Source organism: Oncorhynchus clarkii, chromosome 17 (assembly GCF_045791955.1).
Source record: "Oncorhynchus clarkii lewisi isolate Uvic-CL-2024 chromosome 17, UVic_Ocla_1.0, whole genome shotgun sequence".
In the NCBI taxonomy this organism is placed as follows: Eukaryota; Metazoa; Chordata; class Actinopteri; order Salmoniformes; family Salmonidae; genus Oncorhynchus; species Oncorhynchus clarkii.
The window spans coordinates 51,305,569-51,328,095 of NC_092163.1; the positions used below are offsets into that span (position 1 = coordinate 51,305,569).

General features: G+C 45.6%; 1 protein-coding gene across 1 annotated transcript in view; it reads left to right on the plus strand.

Moving 5' to 3' along the window:
* Positions 1-22,527, plus strand: part of LOC139369449 (collagen alpha-1(VII) chain-like) — a 102,365-nt gene that overhangs the window by 29,778 nt on the left and 50,060 nt on the right. Inside the window, exons 10-48 of the mRNA XM_071108713.1 lie at positions 64-219; positions 2,339-2,458; positions 3,115-3,264; positions 4,315-4,431; positions 4,671-4,817; positions 4,951-5,076; positions 5,173-5,319; positions 5,748-5,870; positions 6,055-6,327; positions 8,264-8,407; positions 8,631-8,762; positions 9,650-9,796; positions 10,181-10,312; positions 10,450-10,596; positions 10,838-10,957; positions 11,121-11,270; positions 11,387-11,523; positions 11,618-11,744; positions 12,265-12,408; positions 12,599-12,774; positions 12,975-13,013; positions 13,158-13,184; positions 13,291-13,335; positions 13,440-13,553; positions 13,925-13,996; positions 14,403-14,438; positions 14,540-14,593; positions 14,699-14,773; positions 14,937-15,050; positions 19,780-19,806; positions 19,945-19,998; positions 20,138-20,209; positions 20,293-20,352; positions 21,349-21,384; positions 21,505-21,549; positions 21,645-21,680; positions 21,957-22,001; positions 22,198-22,233; positions 22,385-22,420. Of these exons, the coding sequence (XP_070964814.1) occupies positions 64-219; positions 2,339-2,458; positions 3,115-3,264; positions 4,315-4,431; positions 4,671-4,817; positions 4,951-5,076; positions 5,173-5,319; positions 5,748-5,870; positions 6,055-6,327; positions 8,264-8,407; positions 8,631-8,762; positions 9,650-9,796; positions 10,181-10,312; positions 10,450-10,596; positions 10,838-10,957; positions 11,121-11,270; positions 11,387-11,523; positions 11,618-11,744; positions 12,265-12,408; positions 12,599-12,774; positions 12,975-13,013; positions 13,158-13,184; positions 13,291-13,335; positions 13,440-13,553; positions 13,925-13,996; positions 14,403-14,438; positions 14,540-14,593; positions 14,699-14,773; positions 14,937-15,050; positions 19,780-19,806; positions 19,945-19,998; positions 20,138-20,209; positions 20,293-20,352; positions 21,349-21,384; positions 21,505-21,549; positions 21,645-21,680; positions 21,957-22,001; positions 22,198-22,233; positions 22,385-22,420 (3,938 nt within the window). The remainder of the gene's footprint in view (positions 1-63; positions 220-2,338; positions 2,459-3,114; positions 3,265-4,314; positions 4,432-4,670; positions 4,818-4,950; positions 5,077-5,172; positions 5,320-5,747; positions 5,871-6,054; positions 6,328-8,263; positions 8,408-8,630; positions 8,763-9,649; positions 9,797-10,180; positions 10,313-10,449; positions 10,597-10,837; positions 10,958-11,120; positions 11,271-11,386; positions 11,524-11,617; positions 11,745-12,264; positions 12,409-12,598; positions 12,775-12,974; positions 13,014-13,157; positions 13,185-13,290; positions 13,336-13,439; positions 13,554-13,924; positions 13,997-14,402; positions 14,439-14,539; positions 14,594-14,698; positions 14,774-14,936; positions 15,051-19,779; positions 19,807-19,944; positions 19,999-20,137; positions 20,210-20,292; positions 20,353-21,348; positions 21,385-21,504; positions 21,550-21,644; positions 21,681-21,956; positions 22,002-22,197; positions 22,234-22,384; positions 22,421-22,527) is intronic.

Genomic DNA, 22,527 nt, shown 5'->3' on the forward strand with positions numbered 1-22,527 from the left:
TGTATGTACTTGCCTGTTGCCTGCTCTAACCCTTGTGAATGGCTGGCTGTGATTAATTGACAGGTCAGCCCAAGGCCCAGCTATTGGAGCAGTCTCTGGCTGCAGACTCTACTTCTGTCACCCTGGAGAGGCTACTGCCTGACACAGAATACGTCCTCACCCTCTACCCGCTGTTCCCCCGAAACTCTGCCTCCCCCGCCACCCTCACCTCACGGACATGTAAGTACACCACACCCTCTTTCCCATTACCCTCAGTCAGTACTGCATGATGCATCATATCATCTTCTGTTTAACATGAACTTCACATTATTGGTGTATTTGTATTTGTTATGGATCCCCATTGTTATGGATCCCCATTGTTATGGATCCCCATTGTTATGGATCCCCATTGTTATGGATCCCTACTCTTTCTGGGGTCCAGCAAAAGTAAGGCAGTTTATACCATTTTTAAAACATTACAATACATTCACAGATTCACAGATTTCACAACACACTGTGTGCCCTCAGGCCCCTATTCCACCACTACCACATATCTACAGTACTAAATCCATGTGTATGTATAGTGCGTATGTTATCATGTGTGTGTGTGTGTGTCTGTGCCAATGTTTGTGTTGCTTCACAGTCCCCGCTGTTCCATAAGGTGTTTTTTTTTATCTTATTTTGTAAATATAATTTTACGGCTCGCATCAGTTACTTGATGTGGAATAACGTTCCATGTAGTCATGGCTCTATGTAGTACTGTGCACCTCCCATAGTCTGTTCTGGACTTGGGGACTGTGAAGAGACCTCTTGTGGCATGTCTTGTGGGGTATGCATGGGTGTCCGAGCCGTGTGCCAGTAGTTTAGACAGACATCTCGGTGCATTCAACATGTCAATACCTCTCATAAATAAAAGTAGTGATGAAGTCAGTCTCTCCTCCACTTTCAGCCAGGAGAGATTGACATGCATATTATTAATATTAGCTCTCTGTGTACATCCAAGGGCCAGCCATGCTGCCCTGTTCTGAGCCAATTGCAATTTTCCTAAGTCCTTTTTGTGGCACCTGACCACATGACTGAACAGTAGTCAAGGTGCGACAAAGCAAGGGCCTGTAGGACCTGCCTTGTTGATAGTGTTGTTAAGAAGGCAGAGCATCGCTTTATTATAGACAAACTTCTCCCCATCTTAGCTACTGTTGTATCAATATGTTTTGACCATGACAGTTTACAATCTATGGTTACTCCAAGCAGTTTAGTCATCTCAACTTTCTCAGTTTCCACATTATAGATTTAGTTGAGGTTTAGGGTTTAGTGAGTGTTTTGTTCCAAATACAATGCTTTTAGTTTTAGAAATATATAGGGCTGACTTATTCCTTGCCACCCACTCTGAAACTAACAGCAGCTCTTTGTTGAGTGTTGCAGTCATTTCAGTCGCTGTGGTAGCTGACGTGTATAGTGTTGAGTCGTCCGCATACTTAGACACACTAGCTTTATTTAAAGTCAGTGACATGTCATTAGTAAACATTGAAAACAACAAGTGGCCTAAACAGCTACCCTGGGGAATTCCTGGTTCTAACTGGATTATATTTGAGAGGTTTCCATTAAAGAACACCCTCTGTGTTCTGTTAGACAGGTAACTCTTTATCCACATAATAGCAGGGGGTGTAAAGCCATAACACATATGTTTTTCCAGCAGCAGACTATGATCGATAATGTCAAAAGCTGCACTGTCTAACAAGACAGTCCCCACAATCATTTTATGATCAATTTCTCTCAGCCAATCATCAGTCATTTGTGTGTGCTGTGTGCTGTGCTTGTTGAGTGTCCTTCCCTATAAGCATGCTGAAATTCTGTTGTCAATTTGTTTCCTGTGAAATAGCATTGTATCTGGTCAAACACAGTGTGAGCCATTGTTTGTGAATGGAAGAGGAGAACAGAAGTTGCATGCTCCTGAGCCTGACCTCACAGCAAGCACAGTGCCTTGTGGCAGTCATGTGAAGGCTACATTAAGAGGAAATCATTTGGAACTGTTTTTGGATGGATGGATTTCATGCCATGTAAACCATACCGATTGGCCTCATGGTCTCATGACTTTATTTGAACCATAGGTGGAAAGGTAACAGTGATCAGAAAGGTTGTCATCGCCAGATAGGGAGCTTTGCACGTCTTTCTCTGACACTATTCTTTCAAATTGTTAGAAAGTCATACTTCCATCTGGTGGTGACTATTTGCGCTGCAGGAAACATAAAAAGTCTGAAGCTCTCATATATTGTTCTTCTGTGCCCTATTTCAGTATGTGCACTGTGTTTACAACTATTTTTGTGTGTGTTTGCGTGTGCGTGTTATGTCTGTCTTGCAGTGCGTCTAGAAGCGGCCCAGCAGCTGTCAGTGGATACTGTGTCAGAGCGTAGTGTCCGGGTGTTGTGGAGAGGAGTGGGTGGAGCCAGGGCCTACAGACTGGTCTGGGGACCATTCACCGGTAAGGAGAGAGACAGTGACATTTGACAGCAGATTATGTGCCAGTATACCCATGCACCAATCAATATAGACTTACCTTATTAACATCTATATTTACACAGAGAGGTTGTTCTTCAGAAATGTATAGTGACACAGAATGGAATTTATGAGAGAATCAGCAAGGCTGCTAATACTTTGAATAGTGAGCAGTCAGTAACACAATTTATATGTGCACAACAACTGTCCTTTTCTTTCACCCCTCCATACCTTCCTCTATCTTCTCTCTTCTGCTCTCCTCTCCCCCACCCATCTCTCCTCTCTCCCCATCTCTCCTCTCTCCCCATCTCTCCTCTCCGCCCTCTCTCCTCTCCCCACACCCCTCTCTCCTCTCCCCCGTCTCTCCCCCTCCCCCCACGCCCTCTCCTCTCCCCTCTCTCCTTCTCCCCACCCCTCTCTCCTCTCTCCCCCCTCTCTCCTCTCCCCCCCCACCCACCCACCCACCCATCTCTCCTCTCACCCCACCCCCTCTCCTCTCCCCACTCCCCCTCTCTCTCTCCTTCCCCCCACCCCTCTCTCCTCTCCTTTCCCCCACCCTCCTCTCCTCTCCCGCCACCCATCTCTCCTGTCTCCTCTCCCCCATCCCTCTCTCCTCTCCCCCTGCCTCTGTGTCTCTCCCAGGTCGTGACGTGGAATCTGTGGAGGTGGCTGGTGACAGTGAGACTCACACCCTGTTGAACCTGCAGCCAGACACTGAGTACATTGTCACTGTCATCGCTCTCTACGAAGGCAACACAGAGGGTCCTGGTGCTACCACCAGGTTCAAGATAGGTATAGAGCTACACACACACCCATGTATGCATGGCAGACACGCATACACACACACACAACACGCATACACAACACACACACACACAATTCAGTAACTTCCTAAGCACTAAGCAAATTTGGAGAGATCACTGAAACACAAACAGATTTCCCTCTCCTCCTCTCTCGCTCTCGTTCTATTTTCCTCTCGTTCTATTTTCCTCTCGTTCTATTTTCCTCTCGTTCTATTTTCCTCTGTCTTTGTCCCAGTAACTTCCACTTGTGGTTCATTTTAGCCAATGAAAGAATGCCTTTATGAAAGACTATTTCTGCTGCGTCCAACAGACCATAGTGTAAAGGAGGATAATAGAGGCAGTAGAAAATAGAGGAAATAAATAAATAAACATCACACATACAACTGATGTCTCTCCTGAGTTCTGCCCCATAGGAAAAGTCCCAAGTTATTTTATTAAGCCCGAAGTCCAGCCCTAGTGATGTTACTGCATACGTCATTACCTGCTACTCATCCGACCAAGCCCATGCATACACAGCTATACAAACTTACAAGAGAGAAACAATAGTTCCAGTGTTTTCTAAAGCCTCAGCAGTAAATGTCCACTCCCCCAAGTTGATTTATAGAAGTATGTCTGACTAGCCTCTTATCTATTTTACTCCCCTGCAGGGCTCTATGTTTATCTTTGAAGTGCTTTCTCACAGACCCCATGCAATAATTAACACATTTCTCAGACCATTTCTTTATAATATGCAGAGACTTAGTAAAGACTGTGGAACAATTATTTAAAAAAAAAATTAATATATACTGTATAATATTAATCAGTAGTCTAGGACCCTAGAAATGTGGAGGAGGAGGGGTCCCATAGCCCCCCCCCCCTTCTATTAATACAACATAAGCATAGTCAATTATTATATTACATCAAACATTTGGTGCAGCCCCTATCATGACCCCAATTTGACCCCATCACCCTGAATGGGTTTTTAAGAGGTTCTGGCATACCATGATATATCAGTTGATAAGACCCATGGTTGGGTTGTGTCTCTGTTCCCCCCATGCAGAGCGTCTGGAGCAGCAGGTGCTGAGGGCAGCCACCACCGGGCCCTCCTCCATCCGCCTCACCTGGAACCTAATCCAGTCTGCCAGGGGATACCGCCTGGAGTGGAGGCAGGGGGAAGGTCAGACATACACACACACACACACACTCACACTCACACTCACACTCACACACTCACTCATGCTTGCATACACACGTAAGGACACACACACGCATACACTCACACATACAAGCGAAAGTTTCATGTACTTTCGAACCCCTCAACATTGAGTACACCGATCCATGCACACAAACATAGATGTACCCTCGTTGACTGACTGTCAACGTCAAACTACCTTACTGTAGTCTCTCTCTCCTCAGGTGGCAGAATGCAGAGTCAGTCATTCTCCAGGAACACCACTATTTATGATCTGTCAGGGCTGCAGCCCAGCACTGAGTATGTCATCACCTTGTTCACCCTGTATGAGGGACGAGAAGAGGCCACCCCCGTCTCCACCTCTCCCACAGGTCAGAGATAGGGGCAGGCGCGACCCGCTTTGTTTTAGCCCCTTTGTATTTTATATTTACTTCTATATTTCACTTATTATTTGTATCTTATTTGTTTCACCATTTTACTGACTTCCCCCCCTCATGTGTACAGTGGAACAGCCGGTGGGGAGGGTGTCCAACCTGCGAGTGGTAGAGTACCTGGGCAGCACTGTGCGACTGGGATGGACAGGGGTAGCCGGGGCAACACAGTACCGTATCCTCATGGTCAACACTGAAGGTAAGAACACATCTCAAATGACGCTCTATTCTCTCCCTATATAGTGCACTACTTTAGACCGGATCTCACATATGTTTTAACACTCTGTACTTACAGCGCAAACAGAGGAAACCCGCAGTATCCCTGGAAGCCAGACGACCCTTGACCTTAGGGGTCTGACAGAGGGCGTGTCTTATGGGGTCAGCGTGACAGCTGTGGTGGGAGACAGCGAGGGGGACCCAGTCACTGTCTACATCAAATCAGGTGAGACACACACACACACACACACACACACACACACACACACACACACACACACACACACACACACACACACTGATTGTATGCTAGTGCATGCTCCAGCCTGTGAGAGAGAGGATGTGGATGGATTGAATGCGTGCAGATCTTGGCTCAGGGCTGCAGGGTGTTTGCCAGTTTGGTAAACAGTGCTTTGCTGTGGCTGTGTGATGAATGGCTGCCAGCTGATTGTCAATGTGAATAGGTGGTGAATAGTGATACTGAGGGGAGGTGAGCTGAGGCAAGCACAGACAGAGATAAAAGAAGAGGGCTGTGTTTAGTAGGCACAAAATGGCAAAATGTTTTGAAATGGGAAATGTAAGTTTGATATTGAGCATGGGAAATAGTTTGGTGGTGCACTGAACCACAATGTTCTTATTGATGTGTGATTTCAGAACAAGCATTGGAGAGAGTGACAAACCTGCGTGTGACAAACACCAATGGTCGGCGACTCCGAATCGCCTGGACAGGGGTTTCCGGGGCGACAGGGTACAGGGTCACTTGGAGACAAGGCAACAGTAAGTGTCACCTGAATTATGCTTGGAATGATTTTGTGATAAACTAGTCCTCAGAAATACAATGTTGTGATAACATAATTATAGCAGCAGTCCCTATTTTATATGTATGTGTTACTTTCTCTCACCTTCTTTTATATAGAGCAGTGTCCCAGTGTGTGTCTTTAACATTGTGTATCTCTCCTAGATGCGGAGCAGTCCCGTGTTCTGGGGCCAGAGGCCTCGTCCTACACGGTGGAGGGGCTGCAGCCAGACACAGCTGTGGTCCTGGGCGTGGCGGCTGTGATTGGTCAACGTATCGGGGAGGTGGTCACCCTCTCGGCCAGGACCAATGGCAACAACGGCTCAAGCACGGTTAGCGGCCTGCGTATCATTGATGTCACCTCTCAGAGGATACGCATCACATGGTCACCAGTCTCCAGGGCAACTGGCTACAAGATTACCTGGCGCAGTGGAAATGGTAGGCGTGGTTAGGATAAGTGAGATGGGTGTTATCTGACGTATAAATTACATTCCTAAGGATCCTTACCTTAGGTCTCAAAGCGCATTAAGACTCAAAGAACACATTGTATTGGGATTGTCTAGTAGTTGATCTAGTCTAGTAATACAGTAATAGCAATCCCCAGTAACGTTCACCTCGTTGCCTGACCCATAGAGAATGATAGAGGCCTCTAGTGGCCACAAGGCTGTTTTAGCATGGCCAGAGCCATTGAGGGCTTACACCATTTTAATGTAGTCAACTGTGTGTGGCTTACAACTTTATTGGCTGATATCCCTGTTGGAGTCATGTTCAAGCAGGTCATCAGGAGGGATCAGCCAATTGTAAAAAAAAACATTTACTACTTCAAAATGGAGATTGCCTCAATGGCGCTACCTGTGCGCTCCCAGACCGCATAATTGGAACTAAACTCAGCAAAAAAAGAAAAGTCCCCTTTTCAGGACCCTGTATTTTAATGATAATTCATAAAAATCCAAATCTTCATTGTAAAGGATTTAAATACTGTTTCCCATGCTTGTTCAATGAACCATAAACAATTAATGAACATGCACCTGTGGAACGGTCGTTAAGACACTAACAGATTACAGACAGTAGGCAATTAAGGTCACAGTTATGAAAACTTAGGACACTAAAGAGGCCTTTCTACTGACTCATCTGCGTGAATGTGCCTTAGGCATGCTGCAAGGAGACATGAGGACTGCAGATGTGGCCAGAGCAATAAATTGCAATGTCCGTACTGTGAGATGCCTAAGACAGCGCTACAGGGAGACAGGATGGACAGCTGATCGTCCTCGCAGTGGCAGACCACGTGTAACAACACCTGCACAGGATCGGTACATCCGAACATCACACCTCCGGGACAGGTACAGGATGGCAACAACAACTGCCCGAGTTACACCAGGAACGCACAATCCCTACATCAGTGCTCAAACTGTCCGCAATAGGCTGAGAGGGGCTGGACTGAGGGCTTGTAGGCCTGTTGTAAGGCAGGTCCTCACCAGACATCACCAGCAACAACGTCGCCTATGGGCACAAACCCACCGTCGCTGGACCAGACAGGACTGGCAAAAAGTGCTCTTCACTGACGAGTCACGGTTTTGTCTCACCAGGTTTGATGGTCGGATTGGCGTTTATCGTTGAAGGAATAAGCGTTACACTGAGGCCTATACTCTGGAGCGAGATCGATTTGGAGGTAGAGGGTCCGTCATGGTCTGGGGCGGTGTGTCACAGTATCATCGGACCGAGCTTGTTGTCATTGCAGGCAATCTCAACGCTGTGCGTTACAGGGAAGACATCCTCCTCCCTCATGTGGTACCCTTCATGCAGGCTCATCCTAACATAACCCTCCAGCATGACAATGCCACCAGCCATACTGCTTGTTCTGTGCGTGATTTCCTGGAAGACAGGAATGTCAGTGTTCTGCCATGGCCAGCAAAGATCCCGGATCTCAATCCCATTGAGCACGTCTGGGACCTGTTGGATTGGAGGGTGAGGGCTAGGGCCATTCTCCTCAGAAATGTCTTGGAACTTGCAGGTGCCTTGGTAGAAGAATGGGGTAACATCTCACAGGAAGAACTGGCAAATCTGGTGCAGTCCATGAGGAGGAGATGCACTGCAGTACTTAATTTAGCTAGTGGCCACACCAGATACTGACTGTTACTTTTGACCCTCCCCACCCCCCTTTTTTCAGGGACACATTATTCCATTTCTGTTAGTCACATGTCTGTGGAACTTGTTCAGTTTGTCTCAGTTATTGAATCTTGTTATGTTCATACAAATATTTACACATGTCAAGTTTGCTGACAATAAACACAGTTGACAGTGAGAGGACATTTCTTTTTTTGCTGAGGGATGCTTTCTCTATCATTCTTTATGGCCTGACCCCATCTGTCTACAGGAGTGGAGTCCTCCCGCACGGTGGCCGCTGATGTCACTTCCTTCACCATCGACAGCCTTCAGGAAGACTCCTCCTACCGAGTCTCAGTCTCCTCACTGATTGGGTCTCGGGAAGGATACCCCACCTCCCTGAACACCAGAACAGGTACTCTATCACTCCATTACCAAATTGACCCCTAACCCCTTCTCTTCTTGATAACCCATAGTATATTTGAATGAGTTGGTTAACTGTCAACAATATGGTAACAGCTTCACTTAGCCCTCACTTAGTAAATTTAAAAATTTATTGAATTAATTAAATGAGTGCTATCCTATAGAACAGTGCTTGTAAATTGGTGACTGATCTCTTCCACTTCTCTGTCCTCAAGAGTCAGACCAGTTGGTGGTGGGAACAGTGACTTCACTCAAAGCCCAAGAGTCCCGCGGTGAGGTCGTCAGAGTAACATGGGTGGGCGTGCAGGGAGCGACAGCCTATCGTGTGGCTTGGAAGCGAATTGACGGTGAGAGATTTGATTAGCTTTACTCTTTTGAAATGTGAATGATATTCCCATGATGTTTCATTATTAAATAGTGTACTATCCATAGCTCATTATAATGTAGGAATTACCTCTATTCACACCAGCCACACTTAACATAAATATATATATATATATATATATACTCACACACAGAAAATTGGCCAGTGTTACCTCGTGTTGAGTTTTCTGTGTAACATTTCTAGTGTTGATTCAGATGTTAAATTAACACTCATTGTTGTAAAATAACCCCACTGTTGGTGTTAATAACCAGTGTTAAACCAAAACCACACCCTTTCATTATCATATTTACCAGCATCCTCTAATGCAGGTGAATTTTTAGAATTGCTGTTTTCAATTTCTATGTTTTTGTATGTGCATTGATTGACTTATTCACCTTGTGTTACTCAAATATAAATAGTATACATTTTTCTGTTACTTAGACGTTGCATCCGTTACTGAAAGGTTGTTCTAGTTAACCCATAAGAGTCTAAGGCTTTATGACATATGCTTTGTATTGTGTTAAATAATTACATTTTAATGATAACATATTCACTTAGGATCTCACTAGGATTGCCTGAAAATGGATGGATATATGAAAATGGATGGATATATGTCTTTGTCACTAACAAATACAGTCGTAGGTGGTAATTTTACACTTCACTCGAAAGGCAAGGCACTCTGGGAAATATGTAAATAAGGCTTGAACCTAAGCAGTTTGTTAATTTAACACTCCGTATAGACACTGGACCAGTGTTAAATGTCACACTGTCACTGTTGATTTAACAGTGGAGAATTTGCTGTGTATTAATAAAACATGGCAGCCATTTTGTGCCAGACCACTCACCACCACCCCTTCTGTCTTGGTATAGGTGGGGAGGAGAGGAGCCAGCTGGTAGGTGGTGACCGCACAGCGGTGGACCTGGAGCAGCTGGACCCAGGGGCTCAGTATGAGGTGCAGGTCATGGCCCTGGTTCAGAACAGAGAGGGATCCCCAGTCTCTGTCAGAGTCACAACACGTGAGTTACACTACAGTCTTAAAGAAAAGAGACTGTGCAGTTACATTGTACCTCTGTTTGATTAGAATGGATATGAAAACATTGGAAGGTACAACTTTACAGAATTACTATGTAGCAAGGTTGGGGTAAATTACAGTCAAATCAGAAAGTAAACTAAATTCCTATTCCAAATGGTCCTCATTGAAAAGCACTGAAGATAATTGGAATGTCAGTGTACTTCCTGAATTCGCTGGAAAGCGTACTGCTCTGTACTGTATTCTCTGTGTGTGTGTGTGTGTGTGTGTGTGTGTGTGTGTGTGTGTGTGTGTGTGTGTGTGTGTGTGTGTGTGTGTGTGTGTGTGTGTGTGTGTGTGTGTGTGTGTGTGTGTGTGTGTGTGTGTGTAGCTGGGGAACCTGTTGCTGTGGACCGTGTGGAGGGGGTCAGGGTGCTGGAGGCTACCCCAAGGGTGCTGCGTCTGGTCTGGAGAGGAATGGCTGGGGTCACAGGGTACCGCATCTACTGGAGATCAGCCCTGGGTAAACACAAACACACACACACACACACACACACACACACACACACACAGATACGTACATAAAATGCTCATCCAAACAAATGTTTGCAATTTAATATCTATTTACGTTTTCTAATATTCTCTACTGGTTCCATGCAGGTGAGGCTGAATCGAGCCGTCTGATAGGTCGAGATGCGACCTCGTTTGACCTGGATGGTCTGCGGCCTGGGGTGAGCTACACAATGAGGCTGGCTGCCATCTTCAGGGACAGAGAGAGTCAAGCTGTCACTATCACAGCCTCCACAGGTACACTTCTCTGCCCACACCATCTCCTCTCCTTTCATTCACTATAGTTATTGACTGGAATTTTCCTGGCCATGTGACCAGACTAAGATCAAACCTTATAAAAGCCCAAGGTTTTTGTGGTTATGGCTATAGGTTCTAACTGTTGTATAGTCACAACCTCTTAATGTTCTCTATCACACGATTACTGAAGTCACTGAAGTCTCTCTTAACTGATCACTCACTCCTCCTCTCCTCCCTTTAGCTCCCCTACAGCCTGTAACAGGTCTGCGTGTGGCAGAGGTTACCCAGAATTCTGTGTTGTTAGGCTGGGTTCCACTGACTGGTGCCACAGGATATATCCTGCGCTGGAAAGAGGAGAGAGGTGAGACAAAAACACTGCATAATGGGGTCACATTTGGTAGTTTATTGACTATGTTCCACAATGAAAGGTTGATCGCTAATCGTTGTTTGTGTGTGATTGTGTGTGTATGTACTTGTACGTACTTGTCTGTGTGGGTGCCTGTGTGTGTTTGGTCTCTAACCAGATACTGGTCCGGGTCAATCCACCACGCTGCCTGGGTCATCCAGCTCCTACAGGGTGACAGGGCTACGTCTGGGTCTGAGATACCGCTTCACCCTGCAGCCCAACTTCCAGAGGGAGGTGGGCCCTGAGACCTCAGTGGACGAACGCACTGGTAAGACTGATATCACTCCTTTTTAACCAGTCACTCCATTCCATCCCTTCTCCTTAGTCCTCATACTGGCCCATTATGTTCCAACCCCTCCTCTCTCACTGTGTCTCTGTCCTCAGTGTGTGTGGGTGGTCGTCTCGACGTGGTATTCCTGGTTCCAGCTTCCAGGGACCGGGCCAGCCTGGCTGATTCTCTGCTCTCCCTCCTGACCAGCGCTGCTGGCTCCCTCACCACCATTGGAGAACGGGACTCACAGGTACTGTACACCTACAGACGTCTGTGATATGTGTGTGTTGCCTGCTAGTTTTCTTCTGTGTGATTCTGTGGCATGTTCTTTCTGTATCCTCTAGCTGGGGATTGTAGTGTACAGCGCCCGACCAAAGGTCTGGTTCCTGCTAAATCGCCATAGCAACAGTGAGACGCTGCTTCAGGAGATCCTGTCTACGCCTTTTGAGGATGGCCCAGGGAATGCTATAGGTGTGTGTGTTTTGTACGTACTTGTGTGAGTTTGTGTGTGAGTGTGGATGCCTGTGCATGTGTATATGTAACATTGAGAGGTATAGAGATCCTTACTTCAAATAACCCATTTTTGCATGGACATTGCCATTGAGGGCTTCTGCCATTTTAGTGTTAACTTGGTGGGGATTTCTGTAGGTTGGGAGCGATCAGCCAATGCTCAGAGCATTGCCTTCTTCAAATTGGTTTGCCTAGTTTGTAAATGGTTTTAAGCTATATCACCGCCATCTAGTGGCCACAATAAATGAATGACACATAACATTTGGTTCAAGACTCCAGCACTGCAGGTGGCAGTAAATCACCAATATTAGCTATACACTTTTTTCAAACATCAAAAGAAGAAGAAAACGTACTACTTTAAAATAGAGATAAGCTCAGTGGTGATTCCAATGCTGTCACAGATACCATAATGGCACAGATACAAAGTTGAGATCTCTATACATCTCTATGGTGATATTTAAATGTATATCTCCCCCTGCAGGCCAGGCAATGACGTTCACCAGACAGTTCCTTCTCAGCCCCACAGCTGGTCGTAGACCCAGAGTCCCTGGTGCGGTGGTGATCATTGCAGATGAAAAATCCTCCGACAACATCACTGTCCCAGCCAGTGTTGTCAAAGCCTCAGGTAGCCTCACACAGACTGTGTTGAGAGCGTTAAACACACAAGCACATATACAGCAACTGCACATCTCTACTAATGGAATTTTCTACAGTAAATTTTAACCTACAGTCCCTTGTCACACACTGTTTTAAAACTAACATTTTGAACAATAAATAGAAACATGTCCAATATTTTGTGTGTGTGTGTGTATCAGGAGTGACGGTGCTGGCGGTGGGTATAGGTAGGGCGGACTCTGAGGAGCTGCGCCAGGCAGTGACAGATGGCAGCACCCAGAACCTTCTATATGCCCGTGATGCCACCCAGCTGGGCACCCTGCACGCCGACCTGGCTGACCTGCTGTGTGGCGTCGCCAGGATACCAGAGGGAGTGGTGAGATAAGAGGGGAAAAGTTGGTGGGGAGGGGAGGTGAGAGAGAGAGATTAGAAATCAGACCATGCTGTAGATCCCATGATTTTGCTGTCAATGTAACCTCTCCCGGTCAGTCAGTGAATCATTTCCAGGGACTCAGTGACAACAATATGGTGGAGTGCTCTGTGTCTCAGTGTGCATGTTACTGTTTTCTATATCAGGGGCCAGTGACAGAGCAGTGTACCGTACAGTGTCCTCGGGTGAGTTACTGTACTTTACCTCATCCATCCACACACACACATAGCCATCATTACACTCTCACCACACCTTTCAACTTCTGTGTGCTCTCTTTTTCATCCCTCTTTGCCCTGCTATCTCTCATATCTGTCCATTTTACTCTCTAGGGTGACCGGGGGGAGCGAGGAGGAAAGGTAACAATTGAATTGTTTTAATACCATTTTCTGTTACTGTATGTTGTCTTGGAAGCTCTATGGTCAGTAGTTGTGTCAGATGTCCTGATCAGTTACTCTGTTACAGGGAGAGAGTGGAAGAGACGGTGCTGACGGACGCAAAGGAGAGCCTGTGAGTCTTTCACCACTGATTACTGATCTAATACTGATAGCTCAAACATTAGCATCCACGTATCATCCACTGAGATTGTGTGTGTATGTGTGTGTGATTTCCAGGGTCGTGATGGTTTGCCTGGCAGGGAGGGCCCCAGAGGGCCTGAGGGGCGACAGGGTCAGCCTGGCCGAAGTGAGGACCCCACAGTGGGGGTCAGAGGGGAGAAGGGGGAGAGGGTGAGTACACATTAACACTTATACTCAACACTTGTACTGTTGTAGTGTACTGCTGTAGTGATGTAGTGAACAGATGTAGGATCTTAATTTGATCACTCTTATTGCTAAGAAGGTTGCTGAGGATACGCAAACTTGTAGTGTATCTGAGGTTTAAAAAGGCTTCTAAAGTTTGTAATTTCCACTTTAAAATGTCAGATTTGATTTACCCCAACTAAAAATGTATCAACCTCTTTAAACATGTATGTTCATTATAATCCACATTTCCTGTAGGATTATTTTCCTGCTGTAGGATTATTTTCCTGCTGTAGCAAACTGGCTCAAATTAAGATCCTACATCTGTACTGCTGTATTTACTGTTGTTTATTCTCCAGGGTTTTCCTGGTCTGGATGGGAATCCAGGGTTGCCAGGGCGACCAGGGACCCCAGGCCCTGGAGGTGTGCCGGTGAGTAGTCAGGGGCCACAGTTACTGCCAGGGGCAATCACAATGTGTAAATCAACTTGCCAATAACAAATGTTTTTTATCCTGATGTTCTTATACTGTAAGTAGTTGATGGTCAACCTGTTGTAAGTATGTAAGCCTTTTCTGAGTGGCCCATAGGGGTAGGCAGCTTGATGTACAGGTATATCCCCTGGAGAGGACACTAGGCTGCAGGGCCTTAGCCCCAATCCATCTCCTTAATGCTGAGTGCCAAGCAGAGAGGCATCTGGTCCCATTTTTGAACCTTTCAATCTCAGGGTGGCACTCTAACCACATTGCCACTGAATTGGTCCAACCTGCTGTAGATGTGGTTTAACAAAATATTGTTTTATGTTTTGCTATTTATGTTTTGCTCTTTTGTCTTTTTCAGGGTACACAGGGGCTACCGGGTGTCAGAGGAGATCCTGTGAGTATTCCTCAGCAACGCCAATGGGATCTGTTTATACTGTATCTTGTCTTTATGTGTGTGTTGTTGTATTATGAAGTTTGATGTTTTCTCTGTGGCAGGGTGATCCTGGGGTTACAGGAACACCAGGGACAAAGGGTGACAGGGGCGACAGGGTGAGTACAGCACATCTCTTTATCCTCTGTGAACTATTGTAGGTAATCCCATCTGCTGTGTGTGTGTTGGATGTTCACAAAGCTGTTTCTCTGGTGTTGTTCCAGGGTGAGCCAGGGTCAGCTGTTTCAGGAGGAGGTCTGCCCGGGAGGAAAGGGGAACCAGGGATCCCAGGAATACCAGTGAGAGACACACACACACACACACACACACACACACACACACACACACACACACACACACACACACACACACACACAGTCAGACACGTGTGATGGTAAGTCATATTCTCTTCAGTTTAATTAATTCTGAATGACGATGAATGACGTTCTCTCTGTTACCTAGGGTACCCTAGGGCGTCCAGGGAATGACGGGGCCAAGGGCTTTGTGGGACCTGCAGGGACCCCTGGACAGGATGGTCGCCCAGGGATACCAGGCACCCCCGGCCTCTCCATTAAGGTCAGTTACCCTGGTCAGGTCTGGCCCTTGACACAGTAACAAGTAACAGAACACATGGGGGGGAGAAAGAGATGAGTACCAGCAGAGGGGTACCAGCAGCCTGTAACCTGTATAACCTGTAAGGGCCTTTCGTGGACTACAGGAAATGGAGGAGCGAGCACGCCCCCATCCACATCAATGGGGCTGCTGTAGTGGAGCGGGTCGAGAGCTTCAGGTTCCTCAGTATTCACATCACTAAGGAATTAACATGGTCCACACACACCCACACAATTGTGAAGAGGGCACGACAGCACCTCTTCCCCTTCAGGAGGCTGAAAAGATTTGGCATGGGCTGTCAGATCCTCAAAAAGTTATACAGCTGCACCATTGAGAGCATCTTGACTGGCTGCATCACTGCTTAGTAAGTCATCTGCAAGGCACCCAACCGCAAGGCGCTACAGAGGGTGGTGAGTACGGCTCAGTACATCACTGGGTCCGAGCTCCCTGCCATCCAGGACGTCTATACCAGGTGGTGGAAGGCCCAAAAACATTTCTTTACCCACCCAACATTTCTCTCTGCTACCGCACGGCAAGTGGTACCAGTGCACCAAGTCTGGAATCAACAGGACCCTGAACAGTGGTTACCCCCAAGCCATATTAAGGCTGCTGAACAAGACCGCTAAATACCCAGACTACCTGTATGGACCCTTTTTTGCTCTCTTGCACTGACACTGACACACACTGGACTCTACCCACACACTCACACATGTTTACACTGACAGCCCAACACACACACACTACATACGCTCACACACGCATAACATGTGCACACATGCATACTGATACCAAACACTCATACACACACACACACACACACACTTTCACACTCACCACATACGCTGCTGCTACTCTTTATTATCTATCCTCTTGCCTAGTCACTTTAACCCTACCTACAGTGCCTTGCGAAAGTATTCGCCCCCCTTGAACTTTACGACCTTTTGCCACATTTCAGGCTTCAAACATAAAGATATAAAACTGTATTTTTTTGTGAAGAATCAACAACAAGTGGGACACAATCATGAAGTGGAACGACATTTATTGGATATTTCAAACTTTTTTAACAAATCAAAAACTGAAAAATTGGGCGTGCAAAATTATTCAGCCCCTTTACTTTCAGTGCAGCAAACTCTCTCCAGAAGTTCAGTGAGGATCTCTGAATGATCCAATGTTGACCTAAATGACTAATGATGATAAATACAATCCACCTGTGTGTAATCAAGTCTCCGTATAAATGCACCTGCACTGTGATAGTCTCAGAGGTCCGTTAAAAGCGCAGAGAGCATCATGAAGAACAAGGAACACACCAGGCAGGTCCAAGATACTGTTGTGAAGAAGTTTAAAGCCGGATTTGGATACAAAAAGATTTCCCAAGCTTTAAACATCCCAAGGAGCACTGTGCAAGCGATAATATTGAAATGGAAGGAGTATCAGACCACTGCAAATCTACCAAGACCTGGCCGTCCCTCTAAACTTTCAGCTCATACAAGGAGAAGACTGATCAGAGATGCAGCCAAGAGGCCCATGATCACTCTGGATGAACTGCAGAGATCTACAGCTGAGGTGGGAGACTCTGTCCATAGGACAACAATCAGTCGTATATTGCACAAATCTGGCCTTTTATGGAAGAGTGGCAAGAAGAAAGCCATTTCTTAAAGATATCCATAAAAAGTGTTGGTTATAGTTTGCCACAAGCCACCTGGGAGACACACCAAACATGTGGAAGAAGGTTCTCTGGTCAGATGAAACCAAAATTGAACTTTTTGGCAACAATGCAAAACGTTATGTTTGGCGTAAAAGCAACACAGCTCATCACCCTGAACACACCATCCCCACTGTCAAACATGGTGGTGGCAGCATCATGGTTTGGGCCTGCTTTTCTTCAGCAGGGACAGGGAAGATGGTTAAAATTGATGGGAAGATGGATGGAGCCAAATACAGGACCATTCTGGAAGAAAACCTGATGGAGTCTGCAAAAGACCTGAGACTGGGACGGAGATTTGTCTTCCAACAAGACAATGATCCAAAACATAAAGCAAAATCTACAATGGAATGGTTAAAAAAAAAACATATCCAGGTGTTAGAATGGCCAAGTCAAAGTCCAGACCTCAATCCAATCGAGAATCTGTGGAAAGAACTGAAAACTGCTGTTCACAAATGCTCTCCATCCAACCTCACTGAGCTCGAGCTGTTTTGCAAGGAGGAATGGGAAAAAATGTCAGTCTCTCGATGTGCAAAACTGATAGAGACATACCCCAAGCGACTTAATGCTGTAATCGTAGCAAAAGGTGGCGCTACAAAGTATTAACTTAAGGGGGCTGAATAATTTTGCACGCCCAATTTTTCAGTTTTTGATTTGTTAAAAAAGTTTGAAATATCCAATAAATGTCGTTCCACTTCATGACTGTGTCCCACTTGTTGTTGATTCTTCACAAAAAAATACAGTTTTATATCTTTATGTTTGAAGCCTGAAATGTGGCAAAAGGTCGCAAAGTTCAAGGGGGCCGAATACTTTCGCAAGGCACTGTATATGTGGGGTGGCAGGTAGCCAAGTGGTTAGCGCGTTGGACTAGTAACTGGAAGGTTGCTAGATCGAATCACTGAGCTGACAAGGTAAAAATCTGTTGTTCTTCCACTGAACAAGGCAGTCAACCCACTGTTTGACTGTTGTAAATAAGAATTTGTTCTTAACTGACTTGCCTAGTTAAATACTAAAAATATGTATGTAGTTACCACGCACCATGCACATTGACAGGTACTCCCTGTATATAGGCATATTATTGTGTATAGATGGGTTGGTTGTTCAGCAACAAAACTGACGTTTGTACAACTATGGGGCAAAACAAACTGGGTCAAGGGGTAGGCAACCCTGTTTCTGGAGTGCCTCTGGTACTGTAGGATGTTGTTCCAACTATGCACCACACATGAACAACTGAGCTAATTTATCAGTCCAGTGATTGCCTAAATTCAACACACCTGGTCTTCTAGGTCAGTTAAATCAAAAACATGAAGTACTGCAGCACTCCAGGACCAGGGTTGCCTACCCCTGGCTTAGATGGTTGACAACATGTAAACTATATTTTGTCTACAATGTTTTTTGAAAACATAAATACATTTGCACAATAAGCACTTGTTGTCTCTCAAATACATCACTACAGTTGTTGGTTAGCTCGCTCGTGAATTTTTGACATTATAACATTGACATGAAATCAGTCAAAACACCTCAAAACAAGACTTGGTATCAAGATCAAAATGAAACTAGATGGAACGAGTCACTTACGATTCCCCACATGGCAGTTTCTTGTCATTGTCGGTTGCTAGCTGGCCATCCAGAAACACAACACGTACAGACTTCTGCCCCATTAAAGCGCTTGCATTGGTTCCCTGATGTTGTCAGCTAATCCATCTATTTATTCCTTATGTCACATTTTTATTTTATTCTTTATCTTTAACTCTGCATTGTTGGATAATTATTAGGCATAATTAGGCATAATTAAGCATTGCACTGTTAGTGTACACATGTTGTTTACAAAGCATGTGACAAATAACATTTGATTTGATTTGACATGGCCACATTGAGGTGAAAGAGTTGTTACTCGTTTCACAGGCACTAGTGATGCGGGGGTTGACTCATAACCCGCAGTGCCCGCAGTTATATCTGCAGGGCGGATGGGTTTAGGGTCATTAAATATTGTGTTTTGTACTTGGGAACAGGAGAGGATAAATATATATATTTTTTCTTCTGCATCTTGAGAACATGCAATGCTCAGTTAGATAGCATCTGTAGAGGTGCTGTCTTTATCATAAAAGCTGATAGTATTTCAACCACATAAAGTATGCCAAACTGAAATCTTATCAGAAACATGTTGGGTCGTTTTCACAGCTTTCTTTTCCCTTACAACTGGTCAAACTGATGTAATTGGACATTTTGTGTCTTCTAGGGCAACGTAATGACAGAAGAGAAGCTACATGTATCTAATTATAGGGCCTCAGATTTCACTTGATCACATATAGTCGGGCGGTTGCTGATATGGTATTAGCAATTGCGGGCGGGTGGGCAGTGAACAAACAGCTGACCTGCGCACTACTAACAGGCACCTTATCAGTTCAAGTTCAATTCAAGTTTCTCCCAAAAACATGCCCCCATTTCAAAAGTTCTCAGATGGTTCTAACTTGGAATGGTTGAAGTGCTGGGAGGGATGTTCATATATCTTTTACTTCCTCATGTAAAATATATCTTCACCCTAAGAGTAACCCCCCAACAGTATGGTTGTGATATGATAATGTGGGATTACATTTTAGATTTCTAGGTTCTTTTCATTCTCTGCCTTTGGGTATATCTGTCACCATCCTCTTTATGTTTTCATCTTCCACCTGATCATGCCCTTCCATCAGTTTCCTTGACAACCAGCATCTTTAGACTTAGAGAGGCCTTGATGTTTTGTCATAGTGCAGTAGACTGGCATTGTGTGCGTGTTTCTGTGGGTGTATGTTGGCGCACGTGTGCGTGTCTAGAATTCAAATGTATTCCTATACTGGGATGTAGTCTGCGAAACTACAATGCTCAATCACTAATCATTTCTATCTCTCTCTCTCTCTCTCTCTCTCTCTCTCTATCCCCCTCTCTCTCTATCTCTCTCTCTCTATCCCTCTCTCTCTCTCTCACTCTCTTCCTCTCCCTCTCTCCTTTCAGGGAGACAAGGGCAGCACCGGAGAGAGGGTGAGTCGTACAGGGCCATCCCTAGCTTGTCTTGTAGATTCATTGCATACATCTCTGGAGGAATGATGGGGCATACTGATTGTGACCTCTCTGTTATCTGTCTCTCTCTGTCTGTGTGTCTGTTTGTCCTGCTGACAGGGACCTCCAGGAGTGGGCAGTGGCTTGGCTGTGAAGGGGGAGAAGGGATCACCGGTAAGCTCGACGTGTGTCTTTTTGTATATGTGCCTACATTTGTATCCTGCAGATCTCTGGGGTGATAATTATACTGTACACATCTATGGTTTGATGTGTTACCATAACTGACTTATTTACCATATCTTGTTGTGTTCAGGGGTCTAATGGAAACCCAGGAGCTCAGGGTCTCAGAGGATTTACAGGACAACAAGGAGCCAAAGGAGACAAGGTTGGTACTGTGTGTGTGCCTGTGTGTGTGCGCCTGTGTATGTACAGTATATGCGTGTGTACTGAGTGTTTTGTATGTTTCAGGGGGAGAGTGCAGAGGGGTTGCCAGGACTGGCTGGGAAGGCAGGAGAGCCTGGTGACCGGGTAGGATACACATTTACATACAGTGCATTCGGGAAGTATTCAGACCCCTTGACTTTTTCCACATTTTGTTACCGGAAAGGTCCTTTCCCAAACTGTTGCCACAATGTTGGAAGCACAGACTCAACTAGAATGTCACTGTATGCTGTAGCGTTAAGATTTCCCTTCACTGGAGCTAAGGGGCCTTGCCCAAACCCTGAAAAACAGCGCCAGACCATTATTCCGACTCCACCAAACTGTACAGTTGGCACTATGCAGGTAGCGTTCTCCTGGCATCCGCCAAAACCCAAACGGACTGCCAGATGGTGAAGTGTGATTCATCACTCCAGAGAACGCTTTTTAAGTGCTCCAGAGTCCAATGGCAGTGAGCCACTCCAGCCGACCCTTTGCATTTCACATGGTGATCTTAGGCTTGTGTGCAGCTGCTCGGCCATGGGAACACATTTCATGAAGCTCCCAACGAACATTTATTGTGCTGATGTTGCTTCCAGAGGCAGTTTGGAACTCGGTAGTGAGTGTTGCAACCAAGGACAGACGATTTTTACGCTCTACGTGCTTCAGCACTCGCCGGTCCCGTTCTGTGAGCTTGTGTGTCCTACCACTTCGCGGCTGAGACGTTGTTGCTTCTAGACGTTTCCACTTCACAATAACAGCACTTACAGTTGACTGGGGCAGCTCTAGCAGGGCAGACATTTGACTAACTGACTTGTTGGAAAGGTGACATGCTATGATGGTGCCACGTTGAGAGTCACTGAGCTCTTTCTTCAGTAAGGCCATTCTACTGCCACTGCTTGTCTATGGAGATCATATGGCTGTGTGCTCAATTTTATACACCTTTCAGCAACGGGTGTGACTGAAATAGCCAAATCCACTAATTTGAAAGGGTGTCCACATACTTTTGTACAGTACATACATGCGTACATAGATATATTTTTACTGTAAAATGAAGGACATACTCAAGTCATGTACAACATATTCCAACACGTTTGTGTGTTTTAGGGTCCCCGTGGGCCTGCTGGGAGCATTGGACTCAAGGTTAGACAATGCAAAACATTGAATCAAATCTCCATGTTTGGGAATGTATGATAGAATGTATATTTGGGTGGTTGGGTGGGTTTGGGTGGATGGATGACCCTGTTCTCTCTATCTTCTCAGGGGGACCGGGGCCAGCCAGGTGAGCCTGGATCACAAGGTGACAGGGTGAGTATGGATACAGCCCCTCTAACCCAGTTAGACTGCTGCTGTTAAACTGGTTTGTCTGCTCTGGGTTGTAACTGACTGTGTTGCCTTTCCAGGGGGAGAGAGGACTTGCTGGCTTGGCAGCGGAGAGGGTGAGTACCATGCATTTGGTTATGCCTCTTTTCACTGTGACCTTGTTCATGACCATGACGCTAGATATTGTACAGCTACAGTATAGGAGTTTCACATTTGTTTTCCGTTTTCATGTGTTCACTAGTATTTATCCTTATCCTTGCTTGCTCACTTTTACTCCTACACTGAACCGAATCCATTTGTATTAGCATGAAGGTCACAGGTGTCGGTAATGCCTGCTGAGGGTTGTCATGCAGTGTGTTGTTCTGACCACAGTGTGGCGCTGTGTGTTTCAGGGGGAGAGTGGACAGCCAGGCTCTACAGGGGCTCCAGGCCTGAGGGTGAGTAACCATGTCTTACTGTACCTCTACATGATTTGAGTCATCTTCACATCGTGACCCACCACTATTGATTGATGTTGTTCAGTTATAGGATTTGATGATGCATGCAGAGTCTTTAGATATTTGTGATATTTTATTACAATGCGTGAGTCAGGTGTGTGTGTATGTGAGTAAGTGTGTGTTGACTTTCTCACAGGGTTTGCCTGGCACCAGTGGATTACCAGGAGAGAAGGTGAGGCTAATACAGTCTGACTGACTCTGATCATTTAAATGGAATCTCCACAAAATAAACATGAGTGAACTATGTAATGTAATCAGAACAATGACATCAACTAAACATAGATGAACATCAGATAAAAACACCCTAACCTGTCTGTCTCCAGGGCAGTGAGGGCGCTAAAGGAGAACCTGGCCGGAGTGTGAGTCACCTCATACATGGTTTATTTTGATGCCTCATAATTAGATGGACCGATATGTTTGATTTTTATGGATTTTTATGGAAGTACTTCTCTACAGTAATATACAG